Source organism: Delphinus delphis, chromosome 20 (assembly GCF_949987515.2).
Source record: "Delphinus delphis chromosome 20, mDelDel1.2, whole genome shotgun sequence".
NCBI lineage: Eukaryota > Metazoa > Chordata > Mammalia > Artiodactyla > Delphinidae > Delphinus > Delphinus delphis.
The window spans coordinates 13,678,823-13,697,048 of record NC_082702.1 but is presented as its reverse complement, the minus strand read 5'-3'; the positions used below and the strand labels follow the sequence as shown (position 1 = coordinate 13,697,048).

The 18,226-nt window shown below is 53.5% G+C and overlaps 1 protein-coding gene across 2 annotated transcripts in view; it reads left to right on the top strand.

Annotated features, from left to right (window-relative positions):
* RYR1 (ryanodine receptor 1) overlaps window positions 1-18,226 on the top strand; it is a 117,747-nt gene that overhangs the window by 50,386 nt on the left and 49,135 nt on the right. Inside the window, exons 48-71 of one of the 2 annotated variants that reach the window (XM_059999264.1) lie at window positions 917-1,137; window positions 1,221-1,311; window positions 2,251-2,391; window positions 2,788-2,951; window positions 3,061-3,139; window positions 3,400-3,489; window positions 3,946-4,086; window positions 4,459-4,533; window positions 4,632-4,707; window positions 5,047-5,170; window positions 5,455-5,570; window positions 7,334-7,401; window positions 7,497-7,618; window positions 8,087-8,136; window positions 8,559-8,619; window positions 8,749-8,987; window positions 11,475-11,556; window positions 12,084-12,214; window positions 12,453-12,785; window positions 13,840-14,080; window positions 15,940-16,027; window positions 16,138-16,230; window positions 16,816-16,830; window positions 18,002-18,172. In XM_059999264.1, the coding sequence (XP_059855247.1) occupies window positions 917-1,137; window positions 1,221-1,311; window positions 2,251-2,391; window positions 2,788-2,951; window positions 3,061-3,139; window positions 3,400-3,489; window positions 3,946-4,086; window positions 4,459-4,533; window positions 4,632-4,707; window positions 5,047-5,170; window positions 5,455-5,570; window positions 7,334-7,401; window positions 7,497-7,618; window positions 8,087-8,136; window positions 8,559-8,619; window positions 8,749-8,987; window positions 11,475-11,556; window positions 12,084-12,214; window positions 12,453-12,785; window positions 13,840-14,080; window positions 15,940-16,027; window positions 16,138-16,230; window positions 16,816-16,830; window positions 18,002-18,172 (3,012 nt within the window). The remainder of the gene's footprint in view (window positions 1-916; window positions 1,138-1,220; window positions 1,312-2,250; window positions 2,392-2,787; window positions 2,952-3,060; window positions 3,140-3,399; window positions 3,490-3,945; window positions 4,087-4,458; window positions 4,534-4,631; window positions 4,708-5,046; window positions 5,171-5,454; window positions 5,571-7,333; window positions 7,402-7,496; window positions 7,619-8,086; window positions 8,137-8,558; window positions 8,620-8,748; window positions 8,988-11,474; window positions 11,557-12,083; window positions 12,215-12,452; window positions 12,786-13,839; window positions 14,081-15,939; window positions 16,028-16,137; window positions 16,231-16,815; window positions 16,831-18,001; window positions 18,173-18,226) is intronic. The other variant, XM_059999263.1, reaches the window with a different exon arrangement.

Genomic DNA, 18,226 nt, shown 5'->3' with positions numbered 1-18,226 from the left:
GCAGCCAAAAAAAAAATAAACAGAGAGAGAGAGAGCCCCTCTCAGAGAGAGGCTGAGAGGTGAGGTATTGGAGACAGCGAGTGTTGACAGTCTACACAAGCTGGTGACAGAAGAGGCAGGGAAATGGCGATGTGCTGGCTGGGTGAACTTGGTCAAGAGAAGGCTCTTCTTAAGATGGGAGAAATGACTGTTCCCTATTGGGAAAGGGAACCCCGGAACTTGAATCTATAACTACCAGTTTATCAGAAATACAGGGGGCAGAGGAACAAGTTAACTGACACCACTGGGAAGCGACCAACCAAGGCCAAAATGTAGGAAATTCCTTTGGACCCGTGACTCAGTTTCTTCAGCAGATAAATAGCCTTAAAAGTGGGGGAGGAAAAGGAACAGTTGCTGATGGAGAGACCTGTCAGCCAAGTACAGTATGGGGGTCTTCCTGGGGCCCTGATCCAAACAATCGCAGCTAAATGCAAAGCCATTTTTGAGACAATTAGAGAAAGCTGATCATGATTATTAAGAGATTTCGTTAATTCTGTGAGGTGTGATAATGGCAGCATGGAATGTTAAATAGAAGTATTGATACTTGTCTGAATGGAGATACATATTGAAGTATCTTTGGATAAAATGATATATGGCTGGGGGTTGCATGAAATATTACAGGAAAAAAGGCGAGGGTAGAGAGGAAAAGCATGCAGAAGGTGGGTGTCTGCAGAACAGCCTAATCTGGGTAATGAGGGTTCATTCATTGGCTCCTGGACTTTTGCGTGTATTTGAAATTTTGCATAGTCCAAAGTACTAAGGGTAGTGGAGTCTGGGAGAAGAAGTTTTCAGGGGAAGATCAGAAGAAGCCCGGGTCGTTTGCCCAGAGTTATCCTGGGCGGGTGTCAGGGCTTGATGTCCCCACCCTGCGCCCCAGGCCACTTTCAGCACCACGGAGATGGCGCTAGCGCTGAACCGTTACCTGTGCCTGGCGGTGCTGCCGCTCATCACCAAGTGTGCGCCCCTCTTTGCGGGAACCGAGCATCGCGCCATCATGGTGGACTCCATGCTTCACACGGTGTACCGCCTGTCCCGCGGCCGATCGCTCACCAAGGCGCAGCGCGACGTCATCGAGGAATGCCTGATGGCGCTCTGCAGGTGGGGCGGGACACTGGTGGGCGGGGCTACGGGTGGGGCGGGCCTCAGGGTGAGATAACCCCGCCCCGTGCATGTCCCCGCAGGTACATCCGCCCGTCCATGCTGCAGCACCTGCTGCGGCGCCTGGTGTTCGACGTGCCCATCCTTAACGAGTTCGCCAAGATGCCGCTCAAGGTGAGGGCAAGCCCTCTTCAGCTTGCGTATTTCCATGCTCCACCCACCAGCTTGCTCCACCCACCGGCTTGCTCCGCCCTCGGACTATGGGGCTCATTTGTATCACACCGCCTAGGCCAGTTAACCTGAAAACGCGCGGGCAGCGGGCCCCATAGAAACCTCTTTAACATTCACTTTGCGTCATTGGTGCCTCTAACACTCCCTAATTAGCGTTTAATTCGCATAACAGTGAGCCAACCCCACCTTAATTAGCATATATTTGCGTGGGGCACACTTTTTCTAATTAGCATGCTTATTTGCATGCTTAGACCACCGGCCTTCCACTATTCAAATGACTGCATTTATATGAGTAAATAGTACCACAGCTATCCTGAATATTTGCACACTGTCTCTCCTATTATATTTTCATTTGCATGCTAGTTTGCATAAGGAGATACCCCCAACTCAGATATTTTAACTATTTTGCATAATACATCTAAATCAGCCCCCATTTCAAATTTGCATATTGGCTGGTGGAGGCTCTCTTCCCAGCTACCACGTGTTTGCATGGGGTGCTGCCTATGTTTCTATTTGCCATGTTAATTCACATAAGCACAGATCACTTCATCCGTATGCCCATTTGCACATAACCCTACCCATGGATTAATATCTGCATGCTTATTTGTATAAAGAACACCAGACAAATCCAGCTCTGATTTAATGCCCATCCTGACTCTGAATTAGAGTGCCAAATTTACATAATAAACTGTCCAGGACCACTTCCCAATACACATGCCTTCCCCCCTTTATTAGCATATCATTTGCATAATCCACACCTCCTTCATAATTTAAAAGCACTGGCACCTCCCACCCCCACCCCGGGGCCTCCCTGGGCCTTCATTCATCTGCCACCTGTTTATGTCCCCCTCATTTATGTGTCCCCCTCTTGTTCCCACCCAGCTCCTCACCAACCACTATGAGCGTTGTTGGAAGTACTACTGCCTCCCCACAGGCTGGGCCAACTATGGGGTCACCTCGGAGGAAGAGCTGCACCTCACCCGTAAACTCTTCTGGGGCATCTTTGACTCTCTGGCCCATAAGGTCTGGGCACCCAAGGGCCCTAAAAGAAGCCGGTTTGGAGGGTCTGGGGCCCGAAGTCAGGGATCCAGAATGAAATCCTCAAAGTTGGGGGTTCAGGGAGGGAGGCAGTTCTGCAGGTTTGGATCTAGGAGAATCTATGAGTTGGGTCTCTGGTTTGAACATTATGGAAGAGGGAATGGGCCTCTAGTTTGGGGGCTTGGAGGGGGTAGCATAGGGGTGGTTTGAGAGTCCAGGTGGGTCTGAGGTTTGGGTTTCAGGGAGAGAGACCATACTTCATGTTTGAGGGCTCAAGAAAGAGGGGTGATGATTGGAGGGGTGAGTTTGAAGTCCTGGTGCTCCAGGATTTGAAGGCTCCGTCAGGCCTGCAGTGACACCCCCCTGCCCTGACCTCCCCAGAAATATGACCCAGAGCTGTACCGCATGGCTATGCCCTGCCTGTGTGCCATCGCAGGGGCCCTGCCCCCCGACTACGTGGACGCCTCATATTCATCCAAGGCTGAGAAAAAGGCCACGGTGGACGCCGAAGGCAACTTTGATCCTCGGCCTGTGGAGACCCTCAAGTGAGGCCTGGGGGCAGGAGGGGGGCCTGGGGGCTGGGAGAAGGAGAGGTTTCAGAGGTGGAAGGAGGGGCCACAGCCCTAACATCTGCTGACCCCACCCTACTAATAGTGTGATCATCCCAGAGAAGCTGGACTCCTTCATTAACAAGTTTGCGGAGTACACACACGAGAAGTGGGCCTTCGACAAGGTTGGCGTCATGGTCCTCCCCTCCCCAGGAACCCCCACCCCTGCCAGCCTTCCTCAAGACCCCAGCTTTCCCCCAGACCCAGATCCTGCCGGAGGGCCCCAGATTTCCCTGAGACCCATAACTCTTCCTGGGATTCACAGCCTCCTCTGGAACCCTCAGCCCCTCTAGGGTTCCCTCTCAGTGTATGTCCACACCTCATCCTGCTCCCACGCCCAGCTCCATAGTGACACTGCCCCCACCTGTCCCCTCTCCACCTCCAGATCCAGAACAACTGGTCCTATGGGGAGAACATAGATGAGGAACTGAAGACCCATCCCATGCTGAGGCCCTACAAGACGTTTTCGGAGAAGGTGACCAAGCCTTGGTGCCCAAGTTGGGGGTCCAAAATTTGGGGGATCAGGGAGGGGTGAGGCAGCTTCGTGGGCTTGGATCTAGCTGGATCTGTGGGTTAAGGCTTCCCATCCATGGACTTTGCCTTCCCTCAAACTTGGCTGCCTCCCCTAGACCCCAGACTCCTAGTGTCCCTTCTCTTAGAAAGAGTTGGAGAGACTGGGTTTGATTCCTTGACCATACAACTTAACTTCTCTGAGTCTCATGTATAAAAGGGGATAATGAGAGTTTGGGAATCTCTGTTACAGGACAGGTAAGACACCTGGATTGAATTCAGACTGGACCACTTCCTAGCCACATGGTCAGGGCTTTCCCCTTTTGGGACACTGGAGGCCAGTGAGGCTGAGCCAGGGGCTCCTACCTCCACCTCCCTCTCACCCCATTCCACCAACTCCACTCCTTCCTGTCTACCCCAGGACAAAGAGATTTACCGCTGGCCCATCAAGGAGTCCTTGAAGGCCATGATTGCCTGGGAATGGACGATAGAGAAAGCCAGGGAGGGTGAGGAGGAGAAGACGGAGAAGAAAAAAACCCGGAAGATATCCCAAAGTGCCCAGGTGGAGGCGGGGCTGGGACAGGGGGCGGGGTCATGAGGGGGTGGTGAGCGGCTGGAATAAGGGGCAGGGCCAGGAGAGGGTGGGGCCAGGCAGGAGGTGGGGTCGAGAGGGGGATAAGGGCCGCGGGGGGAAAAAGGTGGGGTCAGCAGAAGGGGAAAGGCCAGGAGGGGGTGCAGGAGAAGGCTGAGAGATCTGGGAAGGGAGAGGGCATGGGTCTGAAGAACTGCAAAGGGCAGAAGAGAGGAGGGTGGCTTAGAGACAGGGACTTAAGGAGAGGGCACAGAGGAGGGGTGTAGGGCCAGGTAGGGGGGATAAATTGGCTTGGGGGCTGGGCTTCCTGCTAGTCCGTCCATCTTTCCCTTGTCTCCCCAGACCTATGATCCACGGGAAGGCTACAACCCCCAGCCCCCCGACCTCACCGGAGTTACCCTGTCCCGGGAGCTGCAGGTGAGTCTTCTGATCCTTTATTTGGGGACTGGAGGTGTCTGTAGGGAGAGGAAGACATCCTCTGAATGTGGGCTTTGACCCTTTGCATCCTCTCCCAGGCCATGGCAGAGCAACTGGCGGAAAATTACCACAACACATGGGGACGGAAGAAGAAACAGGAGCTGGAAGCCAAGGGTGAGGCACCCATCCCACGCCGCACAGACTCCCCTTCGCCGTAGTCCCCTAGTCACAGGCTCCGGAGTCATAAGGGCCTGGGTTAGAGCTGTGTGACTTTGAACAGTTGCTTTCACCCCACTGAAGCTTCGTTTCTGTGTCTCTACCATGGGGATAACCACAGCATTTACTCCTGTAGGGCTGTGGTGAGGATGTGAGGAGACTCTGAAAGCAATGTTTGGTTATTCTTATCTCTGTCTTTATTACTATAATTATGCACACCCTCAACTTCAGGAACCACTTCAATGAGCAGCCTGGGTCAACCCCCACGCCCCTGATTTCTGGTCTTTGCTGCCCCAGGTGGTGGGACGCACCCCCTGCTGGTTCCCTACGACACGCTCACGGCCAAGGAGAAGGCACGAGATAGAGAGAAGGCCCAGGAGCTGCTGAAGTTCCTGCAGATGAACGGCTACGCGGTCACCAGGCAAGCGGGCTGGAAGGCTGGCCCGGGAGGGGTAGGGAAAGTGGGCGGAACCCCGGCAAAAGCTGGGATAGGTGAGTCCTAGGTAGCGGAGGCGGAGACAGAGAGAGGAAGATGATGGGGGAGGGGCCTGGGGGCAGAGGCGGGGCCAGAGAGGGGAGGAGCCTAAGAAGGGTGGGGCCTGGAAAGCGGAGGCACGGCCTGGGGGAGTCCAGGCCGAACTGGAAAGAGGCGGGAAACACGGCGGCTCTGCGTCTGGGCTGACCTCTCGTTCTGCGTGCACGCAGGGGCCTTAAGGACATGGAACTGGACACGTCTTCCATTGAGAAACGGTTCGCCTTCGGCTTCCTGCAGCAGTTGCTCCGCTGGATGGACATTTCTCAGGAGTTTATCGCCCATCTGGGTACGGAGAATTCCCTCCCCGTCCCCGCCCTAGCTGCAGTTTCACAAAGGCACCCAGTTCATTCATTTCTCCTTCCTCCCCTCATCTAATCATTGTGCCAGACATTGTTCTAGGGGTTGACAATAAGACAGTGAACAAGAAGACAAAGATCCCTGTCCTCCTGCAACTTACATTCCTGTGGTGGATTCAGCCATTTAAAGTCGGAAATAAGGAGATCACTGAGTGTGTCAGAAAGTCATTAGTGTTATGGGAAGAGGAATACACTAGAGCTAGCTAAAGAGGGTTGGGAGTGTGGGCCGGTTGTAATTTTAAACGGAGTGTTCCAGGACTTCTTGGCGGTCCAGTGGTTCAGATGCTGCACTTCCACTGCAGGGGTCATGGGTTTGATCCCTGGTCGGGGAACTAAGATCCCACGTGCCCTGCTGTGCGGTCAAATAAATAACTAGAGTATTCCAGGAAGCTGGGGAGAGAGCTATGTGGTCGTGTGGGGAGAGTATTTTAGGGAGAGGAACAACCAGTGCAGCGGTCGCTGATGTGCGTATTAGGAGGCCCATGTGGCTGAAGCAGAGTGACAGAGGGGAAGAGTGAGAGGAAATGGGGTCAGTGACAGGCAGATCGTGACGGGCTTTGCAGGCCATGGTGAGGACTGTGGTTTTTTGCTGTGAGTGAGATGGTGCCACGGGAGCATTCTAAGCAGGAGAGGGCCCTGATCTGCCTTGGGTATTCACAGGCTCCCTCTGGCTGCCTGTGGGAGCAGACTGAGGGGGGCAGGAGCAGAAGAGAGTGAGAACTGGGCAGATTCTGGATCTATTCTGAAGGCTGAGGCTGTTGGGATGCCCCACAGATGCCTCTTATATACCACTAAGAATCACAGCTGGGCCCCCTATGATCCCTTCCTGCTTCCCCTAGAGAGCCCCAGCATTCCCCTTAAGAGCCACCCAGGGACCCCCAAATTCCCTTCAGGTGAGTGAGTGGCCCAGCAGGATTCACTCATACATCTCACCCCAAATCCCACGTGAGCCAGACCTCCATGCCGCACAGCCTCCTGGCAATTCCCTCTCCTCCCTGAACCTCAGTTTGCTCATCTGTGAAAGGGGGATTCTGTTCACCATAACCAGCTACAGTTCTGTCACTTATTTGCTGAGTGACCTGGAGTGAGCTATTTCACCTCCATTTCCTCATCTGTAAAATGGGAATGAAGGACCAAGTATACAGGCCTCCAGGTTGGGAGGAGATTGTGCAAGAACATTTCTCACAGTGCCAGGGGACATAGCGAGTGTTTAGTAATTGGAGCCTTATTTTTTATTATTATTATTATTTTAATAGTACTATTAGTTTAATAATATGAATTATTACCGTCACTACGATGATGACGATGACGACTGAAACAGATTTCCACTTTAAAGTTGAATCTAATCTGTCTACATTGACTTCTTGTTTCATTCATTCATTCCACATCTACTCAGTGCCAGATACTGAAGTTCAGAAAGAAAAGGACTTGTGATTGGTGAGGAGAGCGATGTTCCATGGCCTTACCCCATCCCAGTTTGTCCTCCTCCCCATTTTCAGTCTCAGGAAGGGTTTGATCAAGGAGTTAGGGGGATCAGATGAAAGATAGGGGAGAGAGGTTTACCTCAAAGCCAATACAAGTGACTTCATACCAGGAGGCAATCTCCTATCATATCCCAACCCTGCCCCCTCAGAAAACCCTGAGTTCCCTAGCCTTGAAGCCACCATGACCCCTATTTGCCTTCCCCCACCAGAGGCTGTGGTCAGCAGTGGACGAGTGGAAAAGTCCCCTCACGAACAGGAGATTAAATTCTTTGCCAAGGTGAGAGGCGGGCTCAGAAGCTGGAGGAGGCTGGGGACTGGTGGGCTCTCCTCTCTCTTCACCCAGTCCCCTTCGTCTCTTCCCCACGCCCCCAGATCCTGCTGCCTTTGATCAACCAGTACTTCACCAACCACTGTCTCTATTTCCTGTCCACACCAGCCAAAGTGCTGGGCAGTGGTGGCCACGCCTCCAACAAGGAGAAGGAAATGATCACCAGGTGCGCCCCCCTGGGACCTGTGACTCACACCCCTGACCTCACCGCATTGTAATCCTGGATCTTTTCCTCCCACCCTTGGACCTTAGAGGCTCTGTCCTAGGTGCTGGGCACTGATCAGTCTACCTGCAGAGGTGATGGAAGGGCTATAGGGTGACCAACCGTCCTGGTGTGCCCCAGGACATGGGACTTTCAGGCAACCTGGGACTAATTGGTCACCCTGTCAGAAAGGCAGACCGGACTCCCCACCCCCAGCATACCAGTTACTGCTTGTGACTTTCAAGCCGGTTCATCTCTCTGCCCCTCTGCACCCCCTCTGTCTCCTTCGTTTTCTCCCCCATCATCCTTTCTCCTCCTGGCTCTGTCTTCTGTCCCTCTCCCCCTGTCTTCCCTGTCCCTCCTCCTCTCATTGTGTCCCCTTGGTGTCCTCGCTCCCTGTTTCTCCTGTCCTGTTTCTTTCTCTTTCTTCAGCCTCTTCTGCAAGCTTGCCGCTCTTGTCCGTCACCGAGTCTCTCTCTTTGGTAAGTAGCTCTGCTCCCGAGCCCTTCTCTCCAATCTTCCCTCTCTTCCCCTCTTCACAACCCCTCGCCCTGAAGAAATATGGCCCCGGTTCATGCCTTAATCTGAACAACTTTCACTGTGTTCTTCCTCTGGACTTGCACATGGAGTGGGTGGTCCTGGGGACAGAGCAGTGATGGGATAGTCCTGGGCCCTGCCGTCATGGAACTCTCAGACTCATCACCAGACGGTGATGGCCCAGAGGTCAGGGCCAGGATGGGGGAGGGACAGGCAGGGGGATCACAGCCAGGATGAGGGAAGGACAGGGGCCTATGGGAGTCTAGGTGGGGTGGGGATGGATGAAGAGAGATCAGCTGAGTTGGCTGTAGAGGGAGGTACTGTCCCCATAACCCTTTCTTCACCCAAGCCCAACTTCCTCCCCAAGGGACGGATGCCCCAGCTGTGGTCAACTGTCTTCATATCCTGGCACGCTCCCTGGATGCCAGGTGGGGCTAAGGGTCGTGGTGCCCACTCCCATTCTAACCGTGCTCCCACCCCCAACCCCTGTGCTCCTAGACTCCCCTCAATCTTGAATCTCAGATTCTGAAGCTGGTTTGCCCCCACTTCCCTGTTAGGACCGTGATGAAGTCTGGCCCCGAGATCGTGAAGGCTGGCCTCCGTTCCTTCTTTGAGAGTGCCTCGGAGGACATCGAGAAGATGGTGGAGAACCTGCGGCTAGGCAAGGTGTCGCAGACACGCACGCAGGTGAAGGGTGTGGGCCAGAACCTCACCTACACCACCGTGGCCCTGCTGCCTGTGCTCACCACCCTCTTCCAGCACATCGCCCAGCACCAGTTTGGAGACGATGTTATCCGTAAGGGCTCCTGATCCCAAGGGCAGTTGTTGGCGGGGGGGGTGTCAGTTCAACCAACACCACCCATCCCAGTGTGCCTGATAGAATCTGCAGGTGTTTCAGTGTTATATTTATTGAGAGGATTCATTGCCATAAGCAAAGTGTGCATTCAGTTCAGAAAATTGATAGGTAAGAGAATGAGTTAATCAGAGCATTAATTCCACAGCTCTAACAAAAGAACCTAAATCACCGTAGCTTAAACAAGTGACAGATATATTTCTTTTTCATGTAACAGTCTACTGGTAGGTTGATCATGGTGTCAGAAGCCCAGATTCCTTCCATCTCGTTGCTCTGCCATCCTTGAAATATTGCCTTTATCCATATGGTCCAAGAGGGTGCACCACCACCTTCTCATTCTAGCCAGTAGGAGACAAGAGAAGACAGAGGAGGGCACCTCAGTTCTTTTAAAGGAACAACGTAGAAATGGCTCACATCACTTCTGCTCACATTTATCCTATTGGCCGGAACTTACCATATGGCCACATGTCACTGTAAGGAAGGCTAGGATGGTAGACTTCATTCATGTGTTGAGCTAAGTATGGAGGTCTCTTACCAGGAAGAAGAGAAGAGCAGGAAGAAGGTAAGAGCAGATATTGGGAGTCAATTGGCAGTGTCTGCTGTATTTATCCTACCAAATGGCACCTACAGTGTGTGACCCAGCCTGGGATCTTGTAACATAATGCATACAGTGTGTAACATAATGTTGTTAATGAGACACGGGCAAGATAAAACACCCAATAAGGGGTGATGACATTGTATGTTCAGGTACTCAAAAAGCCCTACAAGAGGTAGAGCATGGCAGAGGCAGGAAACGACAGGAAGAGCTGGTGGGAGAGATGTCTTGGAGGCCGAGGAGATAGGCTGTAGAGGGGAGGCATCCAGATTGAGGCCCTGGCCTGGGACCTGGAGACAGTGGGGCCTCCATGAGACAAGTTGGAAGAAATAACAAGTTTGAGGGAGATGCCCAGGTCAGTTTGGGGTTCGGTGGTTGTGAGGGGCCCAGGGGATCGGAGGCATCCAGGATGGGCTGTGGGGACCGAGGGGTAGGGGAAGCCTGCCTCAGCTCCCTGCTGATTTGACATTGACAAAAATTTTAAAGAAGTAGCTCTTGGATGGGGTTCTTTCCCGGCTCCATATTTTTTTTTCGGCCGCACCATGGGGCACGCGGGATCTTAGTTCCCCAACCAGGGATCGAACCCGAGCCCTTGGCAGTGAGAGCAAGGAGTCCTAACCACTGGACGGCCAGGGAATCCCTCCAACATTTTATTCTGAAATTTTAAAAACATACAGAAAAGTAGAAAGAAGAGAATTGTTAACAATCTGCCCCCTTTGTTTTACCTTTCACTTTATGAGTGAAAGTATTTCCAAACTTTTTGTTGAACTTTTCGTTTTTAAATTTATTTTAATTTATTTTTGGCTGCATTGGGTCTTTGCTACTGCACGCGGGCTTTCTCTAGTTGCGGCGAGCGGGGGCTACTCTTCGTTGCTGTGTGCCGGCTTCTCATTGCGGTGGCTTGTTGCGGAGCACAGGCTCTAGGCACGCGGGCTTCAGTAGTTGTGGCACACGGGCTCAGTAATTGTGGCTTGTGGGCTCTAGAGTGCAGGTTCAGTAGTTCTGGTGCGTGGGCTTAGTTGCTCCGCGGCATGTGGGATCTTCCCAGACCAGGGTTCGAACCTGTGTCCCCTGCATTGGCAGGCAGATTCTTAACCACTGCGCCACGAGGGAAGCCCTTGTTGAACTTTTGAATGTGAGTTGCACACACACAGTGACACCTCATCCCTAAATACTCAGCCTGCAACACCTGAATGTTACAGAACGTTCTCTCGTATACCCACAATATCAGTCTCACACCTAACCTGACTATAGTTAAATTTCCCTATTACCCTCAAAATGTCTTTGATTTTTTTTAAAATTCAGAATTCAGTGAAGTTTCTCCCATTGCATTTGGTTTTTATGTCTCTGTTGTCTCTTTTCAATTTAGAACAGTCCCCCTGCCCTCTTTTTGCCCCATGACATTTAGGAAGTGGATGAGGTTCTTAACCTGGCCTTCTGGGGTGGGGGGTATGTGGATAACCAATATTGAAGTCACAATTGGATGTCTGTTTGCATTTGCTGGAGAGAATGTCCATCACATCATCAAGAGATCCGTGACTCCTCTCCAAGAACAGCTAGCCTTCACTGAGTGCCTCCTGTGTGCCCTGTTCCAATTGCTTTCTGAGTATTAACTCATTTAATCATCACAACAACCCCATGAGGAAGATACTATAATTATCTACATTTTACAGAGAGGGAAACTAAGGCCGCGAGAGAGTTGGTACTTGCTCAAGTAACAAAACTTGTAAATAGCAGGCTGGCTCTACAGCCCCTGCTCTTACCCGTCATTTGGAGACAAGGGAGGGGGTTAGAGAAGAACCGGTACGGACCCTCACCCTCCCTCTTTCCCTCAGTGGATGATGTCCAGGTCTCTTGCTACCGAACGCTGTGCAGTATCTACTCTCTGGGAACCACCAAGAACCCTTACGTGGAAAAGTAAGGAGAGACAGCCATAGTTTGGGGCTGGGGTGGATACTTTGGGGCCCCAGGGCGGGGAGGGCACAGGAGAATATGGGGGTGAATGAAAAGCCGGGAAATGGTCAAAGTCTTCAAAAGACGTCCGCATCGTGGCCACTGCAGTTCCTAAAGATGACCACGTGAGGGCGCTCGGAGGAAGGCCGGTGAAGAAAGTGGAGGCCACTGGTTGGGGGCCAGGTGGGCACAGGCGCTTGGCGGCCAGGATGCCAGGTTATTCTGGGCTGGCAGGGGGTACGCAGAAACCCTGGCGGCCCACAGGAGCCAGGCATGCTGGGGGCACTGGGGAGGGCCGCTGGCAGTGCCAGAATCACCGGTAGAGCAAAAGGGCACTCAGGAAACCCAGGGAACCGGCCGCATTGGTGACCACCAGTGAGTGGCATCTCTGCCCCAAAGTGTCCTGGGGAGAGGCACTTCTGTGAGGAAGGGACTGGGATCCAGGACAGGGCAGCGGGGGCGTGGGAGCTGAGCACAGCCTCGTCTTCCAGGCTTCGGCCAGCCCTGGGCGAGTGCCTCGCCTGCCTGGCAGCGGCCATGCCGGTGGCGTTCCTGGAACCGCAGCTGAACGAGTATAATGCCTGCTCAGTGTACACCACGAAGTCTCCCCGGGAGCGGGCCAGTAAGTCGGGCGGGGCTGGGGCAGCTGTCCACGGTTATATTCCACCTGCACAGGTTCCAGGGAGACCCACTGTGGGTGGTGTGGCCCAGTCGGGGCTCTGAGGGGCTGAGGATTCCTCAGGTTGGGGGCGCTCCAGATTGGGGAACCCCAGAGTTTGTGGGTGCTCTGGGCTATGGTGTGGACACTGAGGTCTGGGCATGATGGGTTGGCATGCCCTGACCCCCTCCCCGCACCCCAGTCTTGGGGCTCCCCAATAGCGTGGAGGAGATGTGTCCTGACATCCCGGTGCTGGAGCGGCTCATGGCAGACATCGGGGGGCTGGCTGAGTCGGGGGCCCGCTACACAGAGATGCCGCACGTCATCGAGATCACGCTGCCCATGCTGTGCAGCTACCTGCCCCGCTGGTGGGAGCGCGGACCCGAGGCACCCCCGCCTGCCCTGCCTGCAGGGGCCCCTCCCCCCTGCACAGCCATCACTTCCGACCATCTCAACTCCCTGCTGGGGAACATCCTGCGGATCATCGTCAACAACCTGGGCATTGACGAGGCCTCGTGGATGAAGCGGCTGGCTGGTGGGTCTGGCGGGCCTGGGGCTCCGGTCCCTGGGCCTGATGGCCTCAGAGGGAGATCCCGGGGTCCATGGTTTTCTGGGAGTGGGGAGGAGTCAGAGCTCAGTTTTCTCGGGGTCACAAGGCCAGAGGTCATCCTAAGGGGTCAGAATCTCAGGCTGAGGTGGAAGCATGGGTCCTGGGAGTCCTCCAGGCTGGAGTCTGAATTTCTGGAGCCTTGAAGAGGGTTAGGTCATGGGTTAGAAACTGGGTCAGAAGGCTGAGTTCCTTATACAAAGGGTCAGAGGACCAGGTCAAATATCAGGGTCCCCGATATGGACAGTTAGGGTTCTGGGTCAGAGATCAAGAAATGAATCTTTAAAAGATTGGGGCTCCTGGTTCAGAAGTTCCATGTCAGGGGAATTCTCTGGCGGTCCAGTGGTTGGGACTCTGGGCTTTCACTGCAGGGGCCTGGGTTCAATCCCTAGTCGGGGAACTAGGATCCCACAAGCCACACAGTGTGGCCAAAAAAAAAAAAAAAAATCATGACTTGTAAGTTCCTTGTCAGGAGTTAAGTTTTGGATCAGGGCCAAGCTAGAGATCAGGGCTGAGGTCAGAGGGCAGGGTCAGAGGTCAGAGGCTGTGGTAAGAAACCAGGGTCATAGTCAGAAATCATGTGGTGAGGTGTGTCGGGGTATAGACCAGGTCAGAGGTTAAAGACTGGGGTGAGATGTCATAGGCTAGGGTAAGATATCAGGTTAGGATTCAGTTGTTGGAGTCAGAAGTCAAGGACTTGTGTCGGGCTGAGGGGTCACAGTTTCAGGTCAAGGGTTAGGGTTGGGATCCAGGATCAGGGGCTATGTCAGAGGTCACAGCCCGAGGTCAGGAGTGGGATCAGAGGTAGAGGCTGGGGTCAGAAGCCAGGGTCAGGCTGGGGTTGATGACAGCTGCTGGGTCAGAGGTACAGGTCGGAAGTCGTGGGATGGGAACAGAGGTCAGGGGTGGGATCAGAGGTCTTAGGTCAGGTGCTGGAGTCAGTGGCCGGCCAGCAGCACCTGCGCCCCCTCTGGTTCTGCAGTGTTTGCCCAGCCCATCGTGAGCCGGGCCCGCCCTGAGCTCCTGCACTCACACTTCATCCCCACCATCGGGCGGCTGCGCAAGCGGGCAGGGAAGGTGGTGTCCGAGGAGGAGCAGCTGCGCCTAGAGGCCAAGGCGGAAGCCGAGGAGGGCGAGCTCCTGGTGCGGGATGAGTTCTCTGTACTCTGCCGGGACCTGTACGCCCTCTACCCGCTGCTCATCCGCTACGTGGACAACAACAGGTCAGCATGTCCCCAGCCGTCCCCCCACACACCCCAGCCTGACCCCTGGCTTCCTTGGACCCCCATCTGACCTCTCGCCTCTGACTTGCTATAAACTTGTTGCAATTCTCACTCAGTCCTACCCAACCTTCTGACCCCCAGCCCCTGTTGCTTATGGACCAACAAAAGCCAGCCTGTGTTTTCTCCCCTTCTGCTCCTTTAAACCTCCTGAATCTGAGGCCCTGTGGGGGCTGCACTATCGGCCATAAGGAGCCGTACTTCTCTCCCCCAGCACTGTGTCTTCAGGCTTGGGTAGACAGGATGCCTGATTTGTGCAGTGAAGTCCAATGGTCAGGCCCTCCTCCATCACTGAGAGAAGAAAGGAAGATAGTCCAGATCCAGCCAGACTAATTTCCCCCAGAAACATAAGTCTTTATAAAAGGGCAAGCGCAGGTATCAACCAATTGCTAACATCTCCCTAAAATCAGAAGCAACGTTTAAAGAATTATTGAGTCTTAGGTGCAGCCAAATCCAGGGATAGTGAACAAGATTCAACTCCAAGTTCCCTCTGGGTTGAAAAAGATTTTAAGGTTGCATCAGGGCTTTGTGAGAAAGGGTGCTTGGATTGATTAGCTATGTCTGTCATGGGAGCTGAAGCAGAAAGCAGTGGTATGCATGCTGTATACATCCTTGTACACCCATCTTTGTGCTCATGAGTGGGTATCGCTATAGGGTAGATTCCTAGGAGTAGGAGTGTTGGGTCAAAAAGTTTGGGCAAGTAAAGTGAGGTATACTCACACAGTGGAATATTACACAGCAATGTTGCAACACCCAGCAACATGGATGAATCTCTCAAACATCAGGTTGAATGAAAGAAACCAGAAAATTTTAAATGGAGTACATATTGTATCATCTATTGGTGTAACATTCAAGAACAGACCAAACTAATTCATCGGCTAGGGGACTTCCCCGGTGTTCCAGTGCTTAAGACTTCGCCTTCCAATGCAGGGGGTGCAGGTTCGATCCCCGGTCAGGGAGCTAATCCCACATGACTCGCAGCCAAAAAAACCAAAACATAAAACAGAAGTGATATTGTAACAAATTCAATAAAGACTTTAAAAATGGTCCACATCAAAAAAATCCTTAGGGGCTTCCCTGGTCGCCAGTGGCTAAGAATCCGCCTGCCAATGCGGTGGACATGGGTTCGAGCCCTGGTCTGGGAAGATCCCACATGCCGCGGAGCAACTAAGCGCATGTGCCACAACTATGGAGCCTGCACTCTAGAGCCCGCGAGCCACAGCTACTGAGCCCGCGCGCCTAGAGCCCGTGCTCTGCAACAAGAGAAACCACGGCAATGAGAAGCCTGCGCACCGCAACTAGAGTAGCTCCCGCTCACCGCAACTAGAGAAAGCACACGTGCAGCAGCGAAGACCCAATGCAGCCAAAAATAAATAAATAAAATTCTTTTTAAATCTTAAAAAAAAATTTTTTTTAATCTTAGAAACAAAATTTTCTTTAAATGTTAAAAAAGAAATTCATGGTCTAGAAGTCTGGATAAGGGCATCTTTCAGACCGGGGACTGGAAATGTTCTATTTCTTGATTTGGGTGGCAGTTACACAAGTGTGTTCACTTGGTGATAATTCATCAAGTTGAAACTTTGTACGTAATACTTCAATAAGAAGGTTAGAGAAAGAAGAAACAATTTTTAAGGAAAGGTCATTGATAATTTTTAAATCATCTGAATGGCCGGATTACCCTAGAAAGCTCTATCCCTCCCATTGGAGTCTCCGATCCCCTCCCCTGAGGTCTCTCCATGTGGGCCCCTTCTGTGGGGGTCCCTGCCCTCTTCCCTCACCAGCCCCTTCCCCTGCCTGCCCAGGGCACACTGGCTGACCGAGCCCAATCCCAATGCGGAGGAGCTGTTCAGGATGGTGGGCGAGATCTTCATCTACTGGTCCAAGTCCCACGTGAGTCCCCACCCACCCTGCCCCTCCTCTCTATAAGCCGAGAAGCTGCTGCCCAAAGATGCCCTCCCCCACCCTGTCTGATCCCCAACACTGCCTCCCCGCACCCCCAGAACTTTAAGCGCGAAGAGCAGAACTTTGTGGTCCAGAATGAGATCAACAACATGTCATTTCTGACTGCAGACAGCAAGAGCAAAATGGCCAAGGTGGGTGCTTTGCTCTGGGAAGAGAACTTCGCAGGGAGGGAGGGAACAGCTTCCTGGGCTTCCTACCTGAGCCCTCCTCACCCCGGCCTGCCCTGTCCTAGTCACATTCCCTGCAGCCCTCATAGCAGCCCCATCTCCCTCCTCCTTCCTCCCCACCTCCCCCTTCTCTCATCCCCACCTCCTCCCTCCCGTCCTTTTCCTTCCCCCCATTTCCCTCCTCTTTCCCATCTCCTCCCTCCTCCCTACATGCTTTCTCCTCCCCGTCACCCTCCTCCCCATCTTCCTCCCCATGTCCCTCCGCCATCCCAATTTCCTCCTCTCCTTTCACCCACTTCTTTCCTTCTATCCCATTATCCCACACCTCCCCCTTTCCTCTCCTCTTATCCTTCCCAGAACTGCCCCCTAAAGGACAGGGTCTAGAGAACAAACCCACCACCCTGAGTGAGGTCTGGAAATGCCCAGCTGGGGGATTTGCATCAGGGTGGGGCAGAGGAGCTGCGCTTAGGGCTGACTTGGAGGGGGCCTGGGGTTCTCGGAGGGACTGGGGTAACACTTCTTGTCTCTGTCTGCAACCTGATGAAGCAGGTGGGAGATGTACAGGTCAGCCCCACGTCTGGGACCTTCCGCATGGCTCTTGGCTAATACCCTCTACTGCGCTCCCAACCCCAGCCTCTGCTCTGCCTCCAGAAAGCCCCTGCCCCTGTTCCCCAGCCCCCATCCTCTTTCTCTTCCTCCACCCCACCTCCCACCAACCATTCCCTTCCCGGCCCTCAACTTTTGGCTGTTGAATTTTTTTTAACTTTTGTTTAAAAAAAAAAAACCAACTCCCCTCTCAGCTTTCCCCAAAGCTTCAAAGCATTTTGGGCTGAGGTCCCAGGGAATGGGAATGGGGGTGGGAAAGGCACGTGCACGGTTGGGTTTAAGGCCTGGGCTCTGGAATCAGATGGACCTGGGTTAGAATCCTGACTCTTGGCAGTTAGCCGTGTGACCTTGGACAAGTGTATTAACCTTGTGAGCCTTGGAGGGCATCCAGGCAGTGGCCCCCCAGCCCCAGGGCTCTGTGAGGACCCAGCGAGACACTGCATGTGCCGGCACATGGGTCACGCTCCACGTCACAAGCTGGCATGGATGTGGCTCCGGCCGAAGCTTGTCACCGGGGCTTCTCATTGGCATGACTGGGGTGGCCCAGGCCATGGGTCTGCACCCAAGGCTCCAGAACATGGCTGTGGGACTCTGTGCTCTGTGCTTCTGCTTCCAGATCTTTCTGGATCTTTCTTGCATCTTCTGTCTCCTTGTCTGTCTCAGTCTCTCAGTGTCTCTCTCTCTCTCTCACTTTTTCTTCCAACTTCTCTCGTCTCTTGGGACTCTTTACGGTTCTACATCTTCACTTCACTCTTGTGAACTCTGTCTTGGGCTCTGAAGTGGGGGTTGTAAGTGTTATGTAGGGGCAGGAGGGGTGTCCTACTGAAAGTTCTGGGGGGATTCTGAGAGAAGACTGCCAGAAGTTGAGAAGGCCTGGAATGGAGGGAAATCTGGAAGGATTTGGGATAGAAGTTGGAATTTGGGATAGAGGCTTGGATCTGGGAGGGTCTAGGGTCAGGGCTGGGGGTCTGAAGTGAAAGATTAGCAAGGTCTGGGGTGGAAACTGGCATGGGTGGGGGCTGCCTAGTATTCAGGCGGGGGCTGGAGTGTGGACAATGGTAGCTGGTTGGGGCTGGAGCAGGGGCCAGGCTGAGACTCAGGCTGGCGCTGAGCCCCCGTGTCCCCACAGTCAGGTGGCTCAGACCAGGAACGCACCAAGAAGAAGCGCCGGGGGGACCGGTACTCCGTGCAGACGTCGCTGATTGTGGCCACGCTCAAGAAGATGCTGCCCATCGGCCTGAACATGTGTGCACCCACGGACCAGGAGCTCATTACACTGGCCAAGACCCGCTATGCCCTGGTGCCTGCTCAGCCCCTTTCTGAGAACCTACCAGGATCCCACTCAGCACCCCCA